The sequence below is a fragment of the Oncorhynchus kisutch genome, linkage group LG13 (assembly GCF_002021735.2).
Source record: "Oncorhynchus kisutch isolate 150728-3 linkage group LG13, Okis_V2, whole genome shotgun sequence".
Classification (NCBI taxonomy): Eukaryota; Metazoa; Chordata; class Actinopteri; order Salmoniformes; family Salmonidae; genus Oncorhynchus; species Oncorhynchus kisutch.
In genome coordinates, this window is record NC_034186.2 from 53,895,122 (window position 1) to 53,917,015 (window position 21,894).

The 21,894-nt window shown below is 40.5% G+C and overlaps 2 protein-coding genes across 2 annotated transcripts; both read right to left on the reverse strand.

Moving 5' to 3' along the window:
• Positions 1–11,621: 11,621 nt before the first annotated feature.
• Positions 11,622–14,894, reverse strand: LOC109901774 (trophoblast glycoprotein-like). Its single transcript, XM_020497731.2, has 2 exons — positions 14,366–14,894; positions 11,622–13,757 (listed from the first exon to the last, which is right to left on the reverse strand). Exons 1-2 carry the CDS (start codon positions 14,623–14,625, stop codon positions 12,743–12,745), a joined length of 1,275 nt encoding a protein of 424 aa, XP_020353320.1. The 5' UTR covers positions 14,626–14,894; the 3' UTR covers positions 11,622–12,742.
• Positions 14,895–17,223: 2,329 nt separating this feature from the next.
• Positions 17,224–20,735, reverse strand: LOC109901495 (transmembrane protein 222). The gene is made up of 6 exons (XM_020497495.2): positions 20,537–20,735; positions 20,181–20,265; positions 20,031–20,062; positions 19,814–19,910; positions 19,404–19,534; positions 17,224–18,105 (listed from the first exon to the last, which is right to left on the reverse strand). The coding sequence occupies exons 1-6, from the start codon at positions 20,656–20,658 to the stop codon at positions 18,018–18,020; spliced, it is 555 nt and encodes a 184-aa protein (XP_020353084.1). The 5' UTR covers positions 20,659–20,735; the 3' UTR covers positions 17,224–18,017.
• Between the last annotated feature and the right edge of the window lie 1,159 nt (positions 20,736–21,894).

Here is a 21,894-nt window from a genome sequence, read left to right on the forward strand (position 1 = left end):
AGACCTGGCACATCAGGTGGGTGTAATTAGTTATCAAGTAGAACAGAAAACCAGAGCAAATTCTATTTCTAGGTGTCGCAATAAAAATATTGTAGGGAATACTCAGTAGGGTCTGTAGAATCCATATATGGTGTCATTTCATGGGGCTCTGAATAATAGTTGCTGGACTTTTACTACGGCCAATACATTGGCCACAATGCAAATCAATGCATATGCATTACATAAGGGCTCATAGAGAAAAAAGTATAATTTGTGCTGATGTAAAAGTGGAGTGGGGAGTACTCAGTAGGGTCTGTGCAATCTATATGTTGTATCATTTCATGGTGTACTGAATAATATGCAGTTTTGATCTACTTTTACTGTGGGCAAACATTTTAAAATGGGTTGCCTGAACACTATACGGCACAAATGTAGCACTGTACTGGAAAAACGATTATTTGTGCCGATGTTTCATTTTTAAGTTTTTCTTTCAGTGATTGTAGTGACTTGATTTTAGCAGAATCCCAAAAGTTATTTGTGCGTATGCAGCCAAACAGTGGAGGTTGGCATTGGCTGTTAATTCCTTGTACACCTTATAGGATTATGAAATTACAATGCAAGTTTCTTCCTCTATGGAGCTATAAATTAAAAGAAGAAAAAAAATATATATATATATATGTCTGAAAATGTATGATGTTGAAAATGTACTACACAGCAAGGATTCTACTCTTTAATGTTTCCTGCAAATAGGCCTACCCATGAGAACGTTTTGAAATGCCTACCACTTCTCTCCGAAAGGACCCTCTCCCATTCTTCACGAGTCAATGTAACACACCATTATTTGGAGTAGTATGCCTGAATTTGGAGTGGTATGCCTGAATCCAAAATTTGCCTCATCTGAAACAACACATTTCAGTGTATCCTCTTTTTTCAACGTCAACCTCTCCAGTTACATGCTGCTCATGTAATTACATTTTGTCATAGAGCTTCATATTTCCTCATCTGATAAACCTTTACCACAACTTTCTGGGTGGGTTGCACCAATATGGATTAACTCTTAGACTGGGTTAAATCAAGGTTGATCTATTCATCTTGTTGCAACAAATGTTAAAGCTAGTTTTAAATTAATCCTAGTTAAGTTAAATCATTCCTCTAATCTAAGTTTAGTTTTCACTTTAAACCTAGATATATTCTAAGCCTGTTGCTCAATGAATTAAAAATAATATATCAACTTAGATTGGAGATGAATTCTAAACTGCCACTTGAGGTGTTTAACCTGCTAAAATGGCAGCATATCTACTGTGGAAAGTTCCTCCGAGAATAATTAGAGACAGGTTTAATCCTGTTGAGTTTTATGATAATTAACTCATTATTAGTAGGCTATTTACATGCCCATTTGTACAACAATTGAATTGGAGTTCATGATATGCCCAGACTTGGTACAAATGATGATTTTATGCAACAGGCTGTAATGGGCCTGATAACGGTAAGATTGTAGTGAAGTAGCATTAACATTAGTTTTAACATGCATTATACACAGTAAATTTGAAAGTGTTAAATCAACACTTTAAGTGTTCAATTTAACACTGTCAGCGATTACATATGGTCCCACTCTACACAGAGTACAAAGTACACCGATCAAAGTGTTACATTTCTAGTGTTGATTTAACACTGAGGAGTGCAAAAAGTTAACACTCTACTATACTGGCCGGTGTTGATAAACATTTAACACTAAGAGGTAATCAACACTTTGAGTGTTATAGTGACACTCGCTAGTGTTGATCTACGATGAATCCTATTAGAGTAAAAATGTGTTAATGTATTTACTCTTCCTCTTAAGTAAATGGAAATTATATTTTGTAAAAGCACTTGGAATTTCACAATAAACTCAAGCAAAGCTGTTTCAACATTCAAATATGTTTATTATGACCAAACCATAAGTCTCAGCCCTGGCTTAAACTGTCATAAAGTGACAGTAGAATGTAGTCAAAAGAATCCCCTGCTCCATTTGACATGAGAAAATCAATAGGTTTGTTGGAAAATGCTGACGTTTACATTAAAAACAAATATGTTTCTCACAACCTAACCATAAGTATCAGCTCTGGTTTAAACTGTTATCAAGTGACAGTAGGGGGCAATGTAGTCAAAAAAAATCCCTTGCTCCATATGACATGAGCAAATTCGTGGTACATGATGTAATTTACTTGAAATATCACGCATGGTGGACTTTGCTTCAAAACAACTTTAAATGAATGCAAATGATCATCAAAACATAATGTTTCAAGAGCTGACCCAACCAAAAAAAACATTTTCCTCTTTCTGAACAATAGCCTTCATTTTGTAAAATACTGTCATTTCAATGACTACTTCACCATATATGACCATATATGTACCATTGTGCTTTACCCATTTAACTGACAAAACATTTGTGTGCACTGAGACATTCAACTTGGCAGCCATCTCATGGCTTTCTTTCAGGTCATTGAGCCTTGACACCTTTCCCGGACCTATAGGTAGTCTATCCTGACTGAAAGTTTCCCAATTATATGCCATATCATTTTGGTGTTTCTTGGCTAAGCTCATAATCACATTCTCAAAACTCTTCAGTTGCTTTTTAAAGGAATTATGTTTAGCCTCGTAGCGCATAACGAAGAATGGGCCCACTATTCCTTATACAACGAAGATAATGTATCATGAAGTGGTGTTTCGGTAACAGATTTCTATCTGGAAACAAACACTTGAAAAGCCTATGATGTCCAGCAATTAAGTGCTTCAGATAGATTGTCATGCCCTCTGTTAGTATAGGAGAAAACACAATATTTACCATTTGTAGTAGTAACAGAAGCAGCTGCCAGTATTTATCATCTTTCTGTACCAGATCACCAAATATCAATGGCAAATTACAGAGAAGACACCAAGACTGAATAGCATTTAGACCCAATTCATTGCTCCCATCATCCAATTTGAGTGCAGGTGGATGATTCCTCCTCTCTGTGTAGCCATAGTTAAATGAATTAACTCTTACCTTACACATCTTTAGCAGTCACAAAGTTGGCTTGTATATACTGTAACACAAGTTTTGACCTCAAATGGTGCACCTCCTTCTAAAATATAATGCATTATATCAACATAAAAATTGTCTGTAATATTGAAGTACTGCAGAGAGTTCAATAATCAAGCATGCTTCACACCGTACACATGAGGTAGTGTTACGTTTGACTGAATAGTTTGACAATTCTCTTCATTTTAGATCAGTAAATCTATGATGAACGGTTTAAAACTATGATCAGTGACATGTTGCACCAATATAAGAGGTATTTCGTGAGTTGAAACGGAGTAGCTGGACAATTTGACAAATGAGGCCACACAGTTCCTGTTCCTCGATAAAATATTAACAATGTAAGGTTATTACTTCTCCAACTCCATCGTGAAATGTTCTCATGGGTTGGCTGATTTGAAATAAATCTGTTATTTGCCAAGAACTAGACAGAAACCTCATTCGTTAGCTACTGTAGCTAGCTAGTTTAAAAACCAAGCTAGATAGTGTAACGTTCGTCATTGGGAGAAAGAGAGGAGGACCAATGCGCAGCGTGGTAAGTGTTCATAGCTTTTAATTACGTACTAGGAACACTGAACAAAACAATAAATAACAAACTAACAGTCCCGTAAGGTGAAAGACAAAAACACTAAACAGGAAATAACTATCCACAACTCAAAAGTGAAAACAGGCTACCTAAGTATGGTTCTCAATCAGGGACAACAAATGACAGCTGCCTCTAATTGAGAACCATACCAGGCCAAACACAGAAATCCCAAATCATAGAAAAAAGAACATAGACAACCCACCCAACTCACGCCCTGACCATACTAAAACAAAGACATAACAACAGAACTAAGGTCAGAACGTGACAGATAGCATAAAATATTATTTATTATTGTCATTACTTAACGTTATTTATTCATTTATTTTTGTCCGTTAGCCACCTGATCATGGCCCTTAAAAAAAACTTTAAAAAATAAAAGTGAAAGCCAAAAAGGATGCAATAATAGACCGGAACCGGAGGGGGGCCTCCGTCCAAGTGAATTGATCCTTATCACCCATAAGATATCCGAGACTCATCCCCAGCAGTTTGCCCCTCTTCATAACCCCTATGATAACGATGGACAACTCGACCCAAAAATATTTATTTAGTAAGCATAAATAACTGGTAAAGATCAATGGCTGTAATAATGCACGTTAAAACTAACTTTAATGCAACTTCACTACAATGTTACTGTTATCAGGCCCGTTACAGCATGTTGCATAACATCATCACCTGTATCAAGGTTGGGCATATCATAAACCCCAATTTAGTTGTTGTACAAAATGGGCACGTAAAATAGCCTACTAATATTGAGTTAATTATCATTAAACTCAACAGGATTCAACCTGTCTCTAATTATTCTCTGAGGAACTGTGTCGTTTTGGTCTCTCCACAGTAGATATGCTGCCATTTGGTGCAACAAGATTAATAGATAAACCTTGATTTAACCCAGTTTAAGAGTCGGTTGGTGCAACCCACCATTAATCATAGATTTGCTGATCTAGACTTAAAATTAATTGGTGCAAACACATCTCTGATTAATTATAAACCTAGATTTACAAAACCTAGATTAGATCTAATCCTAGATTCGTTTAAATCGTATTGGTGCAACCCACCCTCTGTCTCTAAGTGGTAATATTCATTCCCAATATCTTGCGTGTCTGAGATTTGATTGAGCTGCACCACTGACACTTCCTCATACGAACTCTTGGCTACATCCGGATGAAAATCAGAAGCAAGTTCTTTATCCTCAAAAGTCTGAACACTTTGCATATTTAGTTGGCAGTCTGAGCGTCTTCTATGAGCAGTTGACATTCCCTCATTTAAACGCTCCACAGGCAATATGTTTTGAACCTGAGCCTCGTTTACATTCTCTGATTGTACTATTTTGTTTAATCTCACCTTGTTGTCACTAGCAACAGAATGTATAAATGTGTCACAGTCATACAGGTATGACAGCCCATCAGTGTTGCAGTCTTTGAAGCAGTTGGCTTCTTAACAAATTCCCTGCTAATAATCCGTATTTGGCACTACCATTAGCGCAAGGCAAGAGGGCATGAAAGTTGTGTATGGAATGGCAATTCATTTCACGCTAGGGTAAGCAACAAAAAAAAGTGTTACGGGTTTTGTTTTTCCAACGGATATTCACAACACACAAAAAGTCAATTAATTTATTGTTTTGGAATTAATTTAACATGCAGGACTCAATGTAGGCATTACAAGAAAGACAGAGTAATAACCAGCAGGCAGATTGACACAGCCCCCTGAAAACGGAACATATTTGGTTAGTAGAACCCCAACTGAGTATTTTCCACCCAAGTTTATTTGAGACAGGTAATAACGTGTTCTCTTTACCAGTATGTGGTCTAGCAATGACTAAAATATGAAATCACATTCATATGCTTTTGGGCCACATATTTGGCTGACGGCGACAATATAACGTGCTAAAATGATAGCTGTCCGTGGTGCTGATATGTGTCTCACTGTTCAAATGTCAACATAAAGCTTCCTATGACCTGGCTTTTTGTTCAAACTCACCTGTTTTGTATTTTAGGGACTGTAGTGAGTAGACTGGACCCTGGTTTTATGGACACACAATCAATCATTGTACAGTGCTATATTTGTACTGTACAGTGTCCAGGCAAACCACTTTAAGCTGTTTGACCACAGTAAAAGTCCAGCAACACTCCATATTATTCAGAGCCCCATGAAATTACACCCTATAGATTCTATTGACCCTGCTGAGTATTCCCTACAGTACTTTTACTGTGGCACCTAGAATAGTTTTTGCTCTATGAGCCTATATGTATTCCATACACAGTGATTCGCATTGTGGTCAATGGAATGGGTAGAGGAAAAGTCCAGCAACACTTTCATATTATTCAGTGCCCCATGAAATTACTCCATATATATTTTCTACAGAGCCTACTGATTATTTCTTACAGTACTTTTACTGCGGCACCTAGAATAGTTTTTACTCTAAAAGCCAATATGTATTCCATATACAGTGATTCACATTGTGGCCAACGGAATGGGTGGAGCAAAAGTCCAGCAACACTCTGTATTTTTCAGAGCCTCATGAAATAACACCATATATAGATTCTACAGAGCCTACTGAGTACTCCTGACCCCACTTTTACATAAGGCACAAATAATTGTTTTTCCTGTACAGTACTATATATGTACCATATAGTTTCCAGGCACCCCATTTTAAGCTGACCACAGTTCAAACTCATCTGAATTGTATTCAAGGGACTCTGGTTAGTAAGTAGACTGGACCAATCAATAGTTTGTTCTGTACAGTGCAATTCTTTTTTTCAATACAAAAAGAATACAGATACTTTTCTTAAACAAAATTGCATTCTTCAACAATAGTACCAGTAAATAAACTAGAATCCTACTATCAAAATAATTATATATTAAAAAAAAACTGTAATTGTTGATTTTTTTTTACAAATAGGCTATTATTATGTTCTTGATATTGATTTACTTAAGCTCCAACCATTTCTCAATGTGCTCCACCTTATAGTTTTCTTTATCTTATATAAAGTAGTAATTATCTTTAGTTTTCTCTTTAGTTTTCCCCCGTGTAATTATAATTTTAACATTATGCACTATGCAAAGCTGCAAAAAAATATTGATTTCGTATCATACACATAGCGTTTTACCGTGGACTTGTATTTTGAAGGCAACATTTGAAAACCGGAGGTCTAAATGCTAAATGCCATGATGCCAATCACAGAGTTTCTAAATCCAGAGGTACAACATCACTAGACTTTCGGGAACGCCCCAGAAACAGACCAAACAGACCAGGCCGGGGTTTGGGGTTTATAAAGTCAATGAGAGAAGTGGAACATTCTTCTTAGTTGTTAATTTTCTTGAAATGTAATGGCACAAACTAGATTCGAGCCAACGTCTGTAGTAGTTGGGCATGTTATTACTCCAACCTCGTGAAAGTGGAAAACTAACACGTTGTCATTTTTGGCAAAAACTACTTTATATCGAAGGAGTGCCTTTGATTTGACGGCCTGCACATGCGCAGTTTGATGCCAGACGACCGTTAGACCTGATGATATGTATCGACACTACCGGTCAAACGTTTTAGAACACCGAATCATTCAAGGGTTTTTCTTTATTTTGACTATTTTTTACATTGCAAAATAATAGTGAAGACATCAAAAATCAAGGCAACGGTAAGAATCTCTGGATTAACTATCTAAGTGTAGTAATGAATAAATTGGCAAATTTCTTAAAAAATGTACAATTCTGTGAACTGTCTTGTGCAAGTTATAAATGAACACAATACCTGTTAGCAAAGGTGTCAGTTAGACTTGCAGGAGCTTGCAGGGATTTGTAGTTTTGCATGATGTGTACTTTGATGCTAATTAGCATTTTAGTCTGAGAGTAAAGAAAGCTGAAAATATTGATATGTCACCTTGTCCAAGAGAGACTTGCATGGTTATCAAAATATCATGTCAGGGTAAGCCTACACGAAACACACCCTCATTTTAAGCCTTTCTAAATTATTATGTTCTTGTGGTCAAATTGCAGTCTCAATCAAATCTTATTTGTCACATGCATCGAACACAACAGTGAAATGCTTACTTACAGGACCTTAACCAACAATGCAGTTTTAAGAAAAATAAGTGTTAAGTAAAAAAATAGATAAGTAAAGTGACTATGCATAGATAATAAACAGAGAGTAGCAGCAGCGTAAAAGAGGGGGGTGGGGGCAATGCAAATAGGCTGGGTAGCCATTTGATTAGCTGTTCAGGAGTCTTGTGGCTTGAGGATAGAAGCTGTTAAGAAGCCTTTTGGACGTAGACTTGGAGCTCCGGTACTGCTTGCCGTGCGGTAGTTATAAACATATTTGTAATTATATTCTGCCCCCCCCCCCCCCCCCCCCCCCCCCCCGCAGCTGAATCTAGTTGACGACCCCTGACCTACAATAATATGTTTTTCTAAGTAGTGAGAACAGTAGGGAGCAGGCAATGTAGCAAAGTAATCTTTACATGTTCTACTTTTCTTAAATGTATACTGAACAAAAATATAAATGCAACATATAAAAATGTCAAAGATTTGAATAAATTCATTAGGACCTAATCTATGGATTTCACATGGCTGGGCAGGGGCGCAGCCATGGGTGGGCCTGGGAGGGCATAGGTCCATACACTGGGGAGCCAGGCCCTGCCAATCATAATTCGTTTTTCCCCACAAAAGGGCTTTAATACAGAAAAAAATACTCATCAGCACCCCCCTCCGCACTAACAGGAATGTAAACAAATGTGTGCACAACATTTTAGATAAATAAGCTTTTTGTGTGTATTGAACATTTCTGGGATCTTTTATTTCAGCTCATGAAATTTGGGACCAACACTTTACATGTTGCTTTTATATTTTTGATCAGTATAGTTTTGTAATTGACTAAAACAAGCAGACAACAAGAACATTTCGTTTGAAAGAGGTCAAGTTTTTGCTGTGAACCAATGGGGTAACCTAGGTGACCACAGGTTGTTTCCCCCACAGGCGGGAAGCGTCACGATGTTCTATCTAATACCGACTGAGTCTATCCCAGCTGCACTTGGATAGCGAGAAACTCATCAAAAAACACAAGAACAGACAAACTCTTCTCCTTCCTGCCATTTAACACGCAATGAATTGTACGTGCATCGACCACTCCATGAATCTAATTCCATAGAGCAAAGTCAAATTCTTCCGCTACTCCATAAATGGCAGGTGCCCTGCTTCGAAGATCAAAGCACGACACATCATATTCATCAGTTCCAGTGAGATCCAACAGACGTTTCAACTGATCAACAGATACACAAGAAATCAAAACAAGCCCACTTCTCATGATTTTACTTTACCCATTGCTTTCTTCACCAGTTTCAATATTTTTTTTATATTTGAGTCATTTAGCAGACACTCTTATCCAAAACAACTTACAGTAGTGGGTGGGTACATTTTTGTCATTTTTCCCCACACTCGTCCCCCATGGGAATCAAACCCACAATCCTGGCGTTGCAAGGGCCGCAAGGGCCGCCCAACTGAGCCGCACGGGATCACTAAGTTGGGGTCCACACGGATCCACTAAGTTGGGGATATCTTTTTAACCCCCAAAAGACATTCCTACTAGATACGATGGGGTATCTGAAGCACTAGACACATTTACCAAAACAACCTTCCTCCCCTTTCCATTCTTTTGGACAAAAGTCCACTCATCCTTTTTTCCACCGCCCTCACATTCAAGCTCCACATCCAGTTCCGCCATTTCGCAGTGTGTCGGCCACCAGGCGGATATCTCTTCATATGACATGTTTATCATCCAGTAGTCGGTGCAATTTGCGAAGTATCTGACCAGAGATCTACTGATATGTGTAGCATCAGAGATATGTGTGTCACTTGACACAAATACATTTGTGTCACTTGAAATAAATACATTTCAGTCAAGAAGTAATTAAACGTGGAAATTAAATAGAGAAATTGAAAATGCAACACAAAAATAAATAAATATCCTAGACCAATTGGAAAATAAATTCTGAAATGGAAAATAAAATACACAAATACATAAATTGAGGATTATACACGAACAGAGGCCCAAAATACACATCTTTCACATTTCTCCAACTTTCCTCATCCAGACAGGTCTGCTCGATCCTGCTCTCTCCCCACTCCCAAGCTCAGTTAGTCGGGTAAGAGGTTCTCCAAACATGGGTCCAAACCTGGGTGTATTAGCATCTCTGATGGTATGGTGAGATCTTTGTCTGGTGGTGGACTGTGTCATTGTCCAGTGTTCATAGATATTTCTCAGAACTAGCTGCGTGTCTATGTTGATGGAAGGGGTGCTGGCCCATTGCTTCGGGATCAAGGGGGGCATCAGGGTTTTAAACTGCCTAAACATCTGTAAAGCAAAAACACCCACCCAGATAACAATACTGACAAACTTCATTTCGGAGTCAAACTTCAAAGTAATTTGTCTATAACGAAGTACAAATTGAAAAAGCAACCTTCCCTCAGGCGATTTGTGATGTTCATTTCATTTGATTGGACTCTTGGAATTGGGTTGTTGTGTCACTGCAATACAGTGTCACAGAAGGATACATGCCATCCCTTTGTTAGATATGACAATAGAATTAGTGGCCTAATTATATGGTCATTTTTAACAGAGACATAGTATAGACTCATGCCAGTAGAGGGCACCCTCATACATTTGACTGATTTGACCCAAACGGGTTGGATTCCTGAAGAGTCCATTTTTTAAAACCCTGGCCTAAACCTACTATAGGAGCTAGTCACACAATAATAGCCTCAGCCTAAAAGTGGCAGGACTTCTGTATATTTTTCACTTGACTGCATTAAATAACTGATGTGAGTGGAGCTTGCTGGTGTAAAACAGCTGCCTGGCAAATGTAGCTGGTGTGGTGAGGTGATCTTATTCCTTGGTAAAAGGGTGAAAAGAAACTGTTTAAACACATTCAATGTCTATATCATAGATTTCTGTTTCCAATTCAAATAAGGGTGCAATGCACCTCCAGTAGCTGAAAAAGCATAGAGCAAAACATGGGCTCATCATGGCTCATCATGGCTCATCATGTTTGCTTTGAGTTTACGAACCTTTTATCTCCTCTCCTTTATTGTGCAGACTTTCTGTAGGTTATGACCCTCTCTTCCAACAAATAATGAGTGAGCCGGGAGGAATGCGCTGCCTCTTCTACTCCAAGTGCAGTGCATGTAATTAGAGACCTGGCTTTGACCTTACTCAGTGCACGGTTAATCTCAGCCCATTTACTGTCTTCAGTAGAGTGCATGTAGACCCTGCTGGGATTATTGATGATAGCCAGCGTTTCCAGGTGTTTTGGAAATCCTGCCAGTGCGGAACCACGTCCTCCTTACACCGCCATCATTTTGACAGCAACCGAGGCTGTCACTAGTGTATCAGTGCAATACGTCACTTGCCTTGGGATGACTGAGCAGATGTCCTTTTAGCTGAAGATTCCACTTAATAAATGACACATTTAAAAGGTGGACATGACATCCTTGAAAACATGATCATACTTTACAGGTGTGTAAGCAAGCAATCAATCTGTAAAACGATTTGCACTTTACATTACTGCAACCACGCATCAGACATCATTGCGTGCTATGTCATATAATAAGATCACTAAAATATGCTTACTGAATAGAGAAACTCACACACACCAGAGCCAGTAGCATTGAGGTGGAGATGAATATATACTGTCCAGTGTTGCTTTGGTCAATAGCGATCATTAGTTATGAAAGTCCTTCAACTAAACTCACACGCAGGATAGAGAGATGCGCCGATACCTGCAGAGCCAGCAGGTGCAACTCTGACTAACATCCTTCATCTTGTCCCACTTTCCCCCTACAGACACACTTAATCATCTCCCTTTCCCCATCTGCGCTAAGCAGGAGAGTCACACTAGCCCTGCACATAGTAACAGAATGGGGCAATGGAGCAGTGGTCATTCCAACAGCTCCCTGTAGAGTTGTAAAGCTACTTTAAGACTAAATGGAAACTTACTACAAATGTGATTTGGATAACATCTTGAAAACATGTTTTTATTCAGCACCACAAAGGGGTTTTTACAATTGTTTCATTTCAATTATCTTTACATAACACTGGTAAGTTATGCACGTGAGTTTATACACCACACTAGATCCTGCTTCATCACTTCAATACCACATCACTTCTGCACTCTGGAAATATGTGCCCTTTCTTTCTGTCTTGCCCTGCCACGTCTGGTTACAAAGTCAGTTAAGGACGAAGATATGACTTAGTGCAGTGTAGAATCATTCATTCTTCCCAAAAGAGTAGACGTTCAAGGTTAGTTTTGCAGTCAAGACCCTTCAGATAGGCTATATTGCTTTGGTTCCATCTAGATATGTCAATAAGACCCACAAAGTATAATATAATAATACATACAACACCAAAGATGGATAGCAACTTGGTTAAATCTATGCAAGTTAGTAAAAATGTGGCCACAGCAAGAGAGGCATCAAGGCTATGCAGGTACCACGAGCCCGGCTGTTCACACTTAAAATAGTCTCTCCATTAAATAGTGTAATTACATCACTTATGTAAGGATAAACTGTAGAACTGTTATACATTTTTATGCTTACATAGGTTATGTAATTATATTCAACATATTGTACAGAAATATATGATACAGGTAAGTCCCTCACACATGTGTGCATGGTTGGGCAGAAACTGATGATATGTAATCTGATTACAAAAGAAAAAAATGTACTTTTAATCAGTTATGTTACCAGCCCAAAATATCAGATTACAGATGCTTTTGAAAAACTAGAAGATTACTTTCAAATTCATAAAGGATGTCTGCTGTTTTCTCAATGACATTTAATTCAGCATTGATAAAAGAACAGGTTTAAATTAGTTCCACCAGAGCAAGTCTGACCACAAGTCAGAGACCACTATGATGACACACCATATGTGTGTGTATGGATAATTTATATCTACTTCTAATAAGGGGAAAGTAAACCGATTTACATTACTAAGTTTGGGTAATCCAAAAGTTACGTTACTGATTACCATTTTGGACAGGTAACTAGTAACTGTAACAGATTACATTTAGAAAGTAACCTACCCAAACCTGAATGCAAGTCCACTCCAGTCCAGTTCCATTCCAGGGAATGAGGAATCACAAATCCACCGAGATGGAGCCTGGTTTGAGCTGTGTGTCTGAGGGGATCTGAACTAAACAGGTGTCAGTGGGTAGCTGTGATAAGCGGTTATCTGAGTGAGCCTGTCCAAAACCACTGTTTGTCGGTGGCTTCTCTTCGACTCTGACGTCTTTTGAGAGGTATTCCCGGCGTGGGTCAGTGTCGATCTCATAGCGGTGGTGATACCCCTCCAACACTTCATGGCAGGCATCTCGCGTCTCCACCACCCACTTTTTAATACCTTGCCGGTTGAGGTAGAGCACAAAGAGGAAGACCATGCCCACAAAGCCCAGCACCAGACCCAGGAGGACGTAGGAGGTCTGCAGGGAGAGGTCGCCCACCTCATCTCTGATTCCGACCAGAGGTGGTGAAGTGGCATGGCATCCGACAACTTGGACCCCGAGTGCCCGCAGGGGCCTGTCCTGAAACTCCCAGGGTGAGGCGCAGGTCAGGGCTTCTGCATCCCCCACCTGAGCCTGGGAATTCTTAAGCCACACAGCAAAGTCTTGGATCTCACATGTGCAGACATAGGGGTTGTGGCTCAGCAGGATGCGGGGGGCTTGCCCCAGCCTTTCCAGCTCCCCCAGAGCATCACCTTGGAACGCCCTGAAAGAGTTGCGGGTCAAGTCAAGCAGCTCCAGGCGGCGCAGGCCAAAGAAGGTGCCGTTGTAGACCGATGCTAGGGAGTTGTTACCAAGGAAGAGGTGCTGCAGGCTAGGGAGGTGGTAGAACATCCCTGGGGGTAGGAAGACCAGGCGGTTCCCGGAGAGGTCTAGGCTGAGCAACCCTCCTAGGCCTCCCCAGCGCAGTGCGGTGGTGAGATCTGTCAGTGAGGTGTAGTTATAGAGGGAGCGGCTAAGGTTGAGCTCCTTTAGAGGACTCCCTGGGATGTTGAGGGCTTCAGGGTGGATGAGAGTCAGATGGTTGCAGCTCATGTCCAGGGAGCGCAGGTAGGAAAGGGTAGAGAAGCTGTGGGACGCAACCTCTGTGATCCTGGGAAGAAAGATGGACCATGTTTACAGTCCCCAAACCACATATTGGACTCAGAATTAATGTTTGCTGAATTATTGTCATGCTCAAATAGGGTATCTAAACATTTCATAAGTTGGTGTGATGGCATTCAGGAGAACATGAAATAATAATTGTATTGTTTTCCTGCTATTTCTCCCCAATTCTGTAATATCCAATTGGTAATTATAGTCTTGTCCCATTGCTGAAACTCCCGTATGGACTAAGGAAAGGAAAAGGTTGAGAGCCATGCATGCTCCAAAACACAACCCTGCCAAGCCACACTGCTTCTTGACACACTGCTTGCTTAACCCGGAAGCCAGCCGCACCAATGTGTCGGAGGAAACATTGTACAACTGGCAACCATTGTCAGCTTGCAGACGCCCGGACCCCCACAAGGAGTCACTAGAGCGCGTTGGGACAAGGACATCCCGGCCGGCCAAACCCTCCCCTAACCCGGACAACGCTGGGCCAATTGTGTGCCACCTCATGGGTCTCCCGGGCACGGCTGGCTGTGACACAGCCTGAGATTGAACCCTGGTCTGTAGTGAAACATCCGAACACAATTCTCTTTGATGAGAATATCTACTCACCTATTGTTGCTCAAAATGATGGTGGTGACATTTTTCAGTTCTTGAAATGTCTCTGATCCAATTCTGAATATATTGTGTCCTGTGATGATCACATTCCTTGTGTATCCTGGAATATCTTGTGGTATGGAGCGAAGGTCCTTGGAAACGCATTTTACTGTGCGCGTGCCAGCAAAGCATTGGCAGCCTGATGGGCACTCCAAGCACTGGTGGGGCGCACAGAGTAGCGCACCAAAAAGTACAAGGATTACCAAATGATGCATAACTCAACAGAAACGTTATAAACTGATAAATACCAGAATATGCAGAAGGAGCAGTTAACGGTGAGTCATATTACGCCGTGTCATGCACATCAAGGAGAAAAAAAACCTCAAGACTCCGGCATAACGGTATAATGAGGTGTTAGCCTTTCTTTAGATGGTGCCAAATGATAGCCCCCTTGTTTGTGTCTTCTTTGAGTGAGAAGGATGTTTCGTCTGCTGAGCAACAGGACCGGCAAGTTGTTAGCTTGACTTGAAATACCGGCGCAGAATCAAGGAGAGGAACAGTGAACGTTTTTTAAAGGCACAGACACGAAAAATATTATACTACACAGAAGAGTAGACCTCTGTGGTGTCTTTGTGTGATATGATTTAACAGTTTATAAACAATGAAGTAGGCTATGCATATTATGTACATGTATTTATATTTGTTCCAATAAATAACAACACTAAACAGAGGGTAGTGCCCAGGACCCAGTACATATAATAATTTCGCCGGTGCTTATATTTGTCCTGTTACACACAAGTGTGTAATGGAAATGTTTTTTGCGTGGCCAACTCCCCCGAGGCACCCGCAGGGTTCTGGTATTGTGGTTCCGGTATTCGAATCCAACGTTCTAAACTCGAGGCTACGTGCCGCCCTCACTCGGGCCGAGCCCCCTGTCACCCAGGACCTCAATAACAGGCAGTGAATGACTCCAGCCATCCAAGACATACACTGTTCTCTCTGCTACCATACGGCAAGCGGTGCCGATGTACCAAGTCTGGAACCAACAGGACCCTGAACAGTTTCTACCAGCAAGCCGTAAGACTGTTAAATATTTTAGTTAAATAAATAACTACCCAAACTATCTGCATTGCCCCAATTTTTACACTAACATTTTTGACTCATCACATACGCTGTTGCAACTGTTTATTATCTATCCTATTGCCTAGTCACTTTATCCCTAGTTATATGTACATACAGTGCCTTGCGAAAGTATTCGGCCCCCTTGAACTTTGCGAACTTTTTCCACATTTCAGGCTTCAAACATAAAGATATAAAACTGTATTTTTTTGTGAAGAATCAACAACAAGTGGGACACAATCATGAAGTGGAACGACATTTATTGGATATTTCAAACTTTTTTAACAATTCAAAAACTGAAAGATTGGGCATGCAAAATTATTCAGCCCCCTTAAATTAATAATTTGTAGCGCCACCTTTTGCTGCGATTACAGCTGTAAGTCGCTTGGGGTATGTCTCTATCAGTTTTGCACATCGAGAGACTGAAATTTTTTCCCATTCCTCCTTGCAAAACAGCTCGAGCTCAGTGAGGTTGGATGGAGAGCATTTGTGAACAGCAGTTTTCAGTTCTTTCCACAGATTCTCGATTGGATTCAGGTCTGGACTTTGACTTGGCCATTCTAACACCTGGATATGTTTATTTTTGAACCATTCCATTGTAGATTTTGCTTTATGTTTTGGATCATTGTCTTGTTGGAAGACAAATCTCCGTCCCAGTCTCAGGTCTTTTGCAGACTCCATCAGGTTTTCTTCCAGAATGGTCCTGTATTTGGCTCCATCCATCTTCCCATCAATTTTAACCATCTTCCCTGTCCCTGCTGAAGAAAAGCAGGCCCAAACCATGATGCTGCCACCACCATGTTTGACAGTGGGGATGGTGTGGTCAGGGTGATGAGCTGTGTTGCTTTTACGCCAAACATAACGTTTTGCATTGTTGCCAAAAAGTTCCATTTTGGTTTCATCTGACCAGAGCACCTTCTTCCACATGTTTGGTGTGTCTCCCAGGTGGCTTGTGGCAAACTTTAAACGACACTTTTTATGGATATCTTTAAGAAATGGCTTTCTTCTTGCCACTCTTCCATAAAGGGCAGATTTGTGCAATATACGACTGATTGTTGTCCTATGGACAGAGTCTCCCACCTCAGCTGTAGATCTCTGCAGTTCATCCAGAGTGATCATGGGCCTCTTGGCTGCATCTCTGATCAGTCTTCTCCTTGTATGAGCTGAAAGTTTAGAGGGACGGCCAGGTCTTGGTAGATTTGCAGTGGTCTGATACTCCTTCCATTTCAATATTATCGCTTGCACAGTGCTCCTTGGGATGTTTAAAGCTTGGGAAATCTTTTTGTATCCAAATCCGGCTTTAAACTTCTTCACAACAGTATCTCGGACCTGCCTGGTGTGTTCCTTGTTCTTCATGATGCTCTCTGCGCTTTTAACGGACCTCTGAGACTATCACAGTGCAGGTGCATTTATACGGAGACTTGATTACACACAGGTGGATTGTATTTATCATCATTAGTCATTTAGGTCAACATTGGATCATTCAGAGATCCTCACTGAACTTCTGGAGAGGGTTTGCTGCACTGAAAGTAAAGGGGCTGAATAATTTTGCACGCCCAATTTTTCAGTTTTTGATTTGTTAAAAAAGTTTGAAATATCCAATAAATGTCGTTCCACTTCATGATTGTGTCCCACTTGTTGTTGATTCTTCACAAAAAAATACAGTTTTATATCTTTATGTTTGAAGCCTGAAATGTGGCAAAAGGTCGCAAAGTTCAAGGGGGCCGAATACTTTCGCAAGGCACTGTATCTACCTCAATTACCTCGTACCCCTGCAGATCGACTCTGTGCTGCTACCCCATAAGCAAGGTTAGCGTTACGCTGTATTTATTATTACTTTTCTATATTTTCTGTCTCTCTGCATTGATGGGAAGCATTTCACTGTTTGTCTACACCTGTTGTTTACGAAGCATGACAAATACAATTTGATTTGACTTTACTAGCCTATGGTATAGCTTATTGCCCATCATTTCTGTAATTCTATCGAATGAGTGGTCATGCATATGGACTACTGTAGAGTATATTAACATTCCCAAGCATGTTGCTTCAGCGAACTTACTGCATGAAAAACAAACACTGTCTGATAAAATATAGTAAACAATTATAAAGTAAAATGATGTTGAGTGGGTATAAGCTGGGGGCATTTAAGAGTGACGGGTGGCCCACACTGGTTAAATGGGGGTTAGGAGTCAGTAAGAGAGACCAAATTGAATTTATGACAATAGACAATATATTTACATTTAAATTATCGTCATTTAGCAGATGCTATATCAGTTCTATATATATATATATATATAGTTATGACTATCCCAAGCCAAACATTCATTTATATGACATTCCTTTCTGAATCTAGTAAAAGGTACTTCAAAACAAGCCAGAACAGCTGGACATAACTGCCCTCATGAGGGTGTGAATGTTAGCACTGCACAAAGAAGTGTCCCATCGAAACATTTATTCTTCTTCTTTCACTTTTTATGATTACAACGGAGCAGGAAAATCCCTCGTATTATCTCTCCCCTCCGTTTCCTTCTTCGTGTCCCTTGTGTGGTCAGTGCAGGTTGAGCGTTAGGATGAAGGTGACGAGGGCTCCAGTCAACATAAGGAAGGGCAGCCAGGTCTTGAGGAACGACACACAGCTGGGGAAGGAGAGAGGGAGAGAGAGAGAGCACAGTGAGAGTAGTAATGACAGTCATTAAATCCTCACATTTTGGCTGTTGGTCAAAAACACTAGACATTTGTCGTCTATACTGCCCTACAAGGGCAAAACTCAGTAACTACACTTTTTTGTGGGTCAAAATTGCATTAAGACTGAAATCAGGCATTGTAGTATCTGTTTTGTCTTGTGACATAATCAACTGTTTCAATTATGTTCCATTTCAGAGAAAGTTTGAGTTTGAAATTTGCAATAACTACAAAATCCAAGTAAAAACCAAGGAAAACCACAGTAACTGAAGTTACTGCACTTTGGCTTTGTTCCAGCATACAAAGACCAGTAACTATGCAACAGTGAAACTGAGAAAAATTGCTTCAAAGTTTATTTGCTTTTCCAGACAAATATGTTGTCAGTAGATAAGTAATAATACACTGATGTATTATCTTATTCTGAATTGTTTTTGCATATCAACCATGACCACTGATTTGGCCTAAGTCAAATATTTGTTTTAGATATAAACATTCTATGTGATGAAAGTCCTTACCTTATGGCAACAAAAATGTTTGAGGATTGCCTTTGGCTTTTGTAGGGCAGTATATAGAGACCGGTAAGGAAGTGCAGTCGGTTAAATTTCCCAGAAGCCAGGGTAATTTACACAGGCCACTGAGGGCAGACCAACTCTCTAATCCCCCAGAGGTTCACCTCACTCCTTCCCCGGTCTCCACCCTTGTACCCCCCCTCCCCTCTTCCTCCCGATCCAGCAGTGGGAGCCCCGGCAGAGAGTTGATGTGGTGATGAGGGGGCCACATCTGGCAATGATGAATTACACGGCGCCCCACTGTTTAAGGACGTGGTGCCCTCGGGCGATAATGTGGAGGCTGCACAAAGCAGTGACACTAGCTCCCTATGTGGGTCAGGGGAGAATAATGAGGGGGTTTCTCAACAGCATATGTTTCCCCGTGTCTGGAGCTCCTCTGTCCCTCCTGCAGAGCGTTGCCTGCTGGCAGGTGCATGCTTGCTTGTTCAGACTCGGTGCTGTTGCTGTTTTGCATAGTTTGCTTCTGCCCATTTCATCAGCATGTCTGATTCTAGTTCCATACCAGTTAGTCAAATGATCCAGAGGGAATGCACATACACATAGTGATTGGTCAGGCAGAATGATGCTTTGTGAGTGGCAAGTATTGTTGTAGAGAAGGTTCAGTGTTCACGCCTAGGTTAGGAAAGGAATGAGCATACTCTGTTACATACAGTAGAGTACCTCTTCATTGCATGATATCTCACCTGACATGCTTGCCGTGGATAAGGGACCACAGGCATAGGTTGACCATGTTCCAGGACGTTCTGTTGTCGTAGCGCATGAGGTTAAGGGCCAGGGCCACGTGGGAGTGGCAGTTATCACAGCAGAGGTTGTGCTACAAGAGACAGAGGAAGAAGGCTAGTCAGGTCTAACTCTAGGCGGTTTTTGTCAATATCGCTACAATGGGCCTTTACAATCATTGTACAAAACATGTACATATAAATACCTTTGCCCCTTACAATAGGCCTTTATTGGAGATGTTCAATAGGCCTTTACTGGAGATGTTCAATAGGCCTTTACTGGAGATGTTCAATAGAACCTAGGAAGGAAATATAATTCCACTACTAGACCTGTCTGTCTGTCTGTCTTATTATGACACTGTCAATGTTCATACCGGCCTGCATTTGTACTCCTCCGATGCGTCGTGCACTGCCTTGTCCCAGGCAGCTGAGCCAGTGCCACACACCTTATCAACATCAAGCTTCCAGTACCTGTTAAGAGACAAGCAATGCCACAGATGCCTTACTACCTAACTGCAATGCCGGCATGTCAATTTTGAGCACAATATGCCAAGCCTAGCTCCAAGCATTGAACGAACAAAGCCAACTTACTTTGTTGGTCTTCCAAAGGCCATATTATCTTCCTGAAAGGAAAGATGGGACATTTTGAGGAACTATCGAAACAGATGGTCCGATAACATTAGGCTTATGCACATAAAGCTGTAGGCCTACTGTCATAATGCATGATCTGCATATACTCACAGACACTAAGTACGATCCAGCGAAGTCTCTTATCACACCTGCAGAAGTACAGATCCCCATGTGACCAATGAAGGGGAGCAACCACCTGAACAAAACAGAGGTACGGAACTATATTGGGGGGTCCTGGGAATAAAGAGTGCGTGTATATTATAGGGCATCTAACGGTATGGGCATTTTAATTCCAGCCCACATAGTATTTGGAAATTCACGAGCTATATTGCAAGCTAGTGATATAATTATCCAAAAGATGTGATCGCCTACATGACCATTGATGTTTATCAACATGACCACGTAAATAGTGTCTCCATTTCAGATGGTGAGAGCAAAAGAAAACAACCGGAAAAGTGGCTACTCACGAGAGTATTGGAATAGGTGTCCAAACGACGCAATAAGGATAACGGCTGTTTTTCCGATCTATTTTTTCGAAACCCCCGTGATAATTAATCATTATATCTATTTCGTCCGCCTCCTGCGCCATCAGTAATTTTAACACTGTGCCGTAGCCTGTCGCTGCTCAACTGACATCACGAAAATGCGTAGGCGCGTATGGCGGCCGCGTTCCACGGCCTGCAAAGCAGTCATGCAACAAATCTCACAAAGCCAGCCTGGATATTAATTAAATGCCCAATGCAGACGTTTTTATATCAATATCAAATAATTTCTTGGTAACAGTTAAGTATCTTAGATTTCAATTAAAATGGGAAAATAGCTTTTTTAGCAAAAAACGACTTCTCAAAGGTCCAATGTGGTGGTCCTGAGCTGGCACGGTTACACGTGGTCTGCGGTTGTGAGACCGGTTCCAGAATCCAGGCACATATTATAAAATGACGTTGGAGGCTGTTTAATGTAGCGAAATTAAGATTCAATTCCATGGCAACAGCTCTGGTGGATATTCCTGAAGTCTGCATGCCAATTGCATGCTCCCTTGACATTTCAGACATCTGTGGCATTGTGTTGTGTGACAGAACTGCACATTTTAGAGTGGCATTTTATTGTCCCCAGCACAAGGTGCACCTTGTCATACTTGAGTAAAAGGAAATATTCCTTAATAGACAATTACAAAGGTCACCGAGTACAATACTACTTGAGTAAAAGTCTAAAAGTATTTGGTTTCAAATATACTTAGGTATTTCAAGTAAATGGAATTTCTAAAATGTATTTATTAATCAAAAGTACAAGTATAAACCCTTTCAATTTCCTTATATTAAGCAAACCAAATGGAACAATGTTATTTTTTATTGACACATAGCCACGGGCACACTCCAACACTCAAGACATAATTTACATACAGTGCCTTGCGAAAGTATTCGGCCCCCTTGAACTTTGCGACCTTTTGCCACATTTCAGACTTCAAACATAAAGATATAAAACTGTATTTTTTGTGAAGAATCAACAACAAGTGGGACACAATCATGAAGTGGAACGAAATTTATTGGATATTTCAAACTTTTTTAACAAATCAAAAACTGAAAAATTGGGCGTGCAAAATTATTCAGCCCCTTTACTTTCAGTGCAGCAAACTCTCTCCAGAAGTTCAGTGAGGATCTCTGAATGATCCAATGTTGACCTAAATGACTAATGATGATAAATACAATCCACCTGTGTGTAATCAAGTCTCCGTATAAATGCACCTGCACTGTGATAGTCTCAGAGGTCCGTTAAAAGCGCAGCGCAATAGTTTTTTGGGGAGTCAGGGAAAATGTTTGGAGTAAAA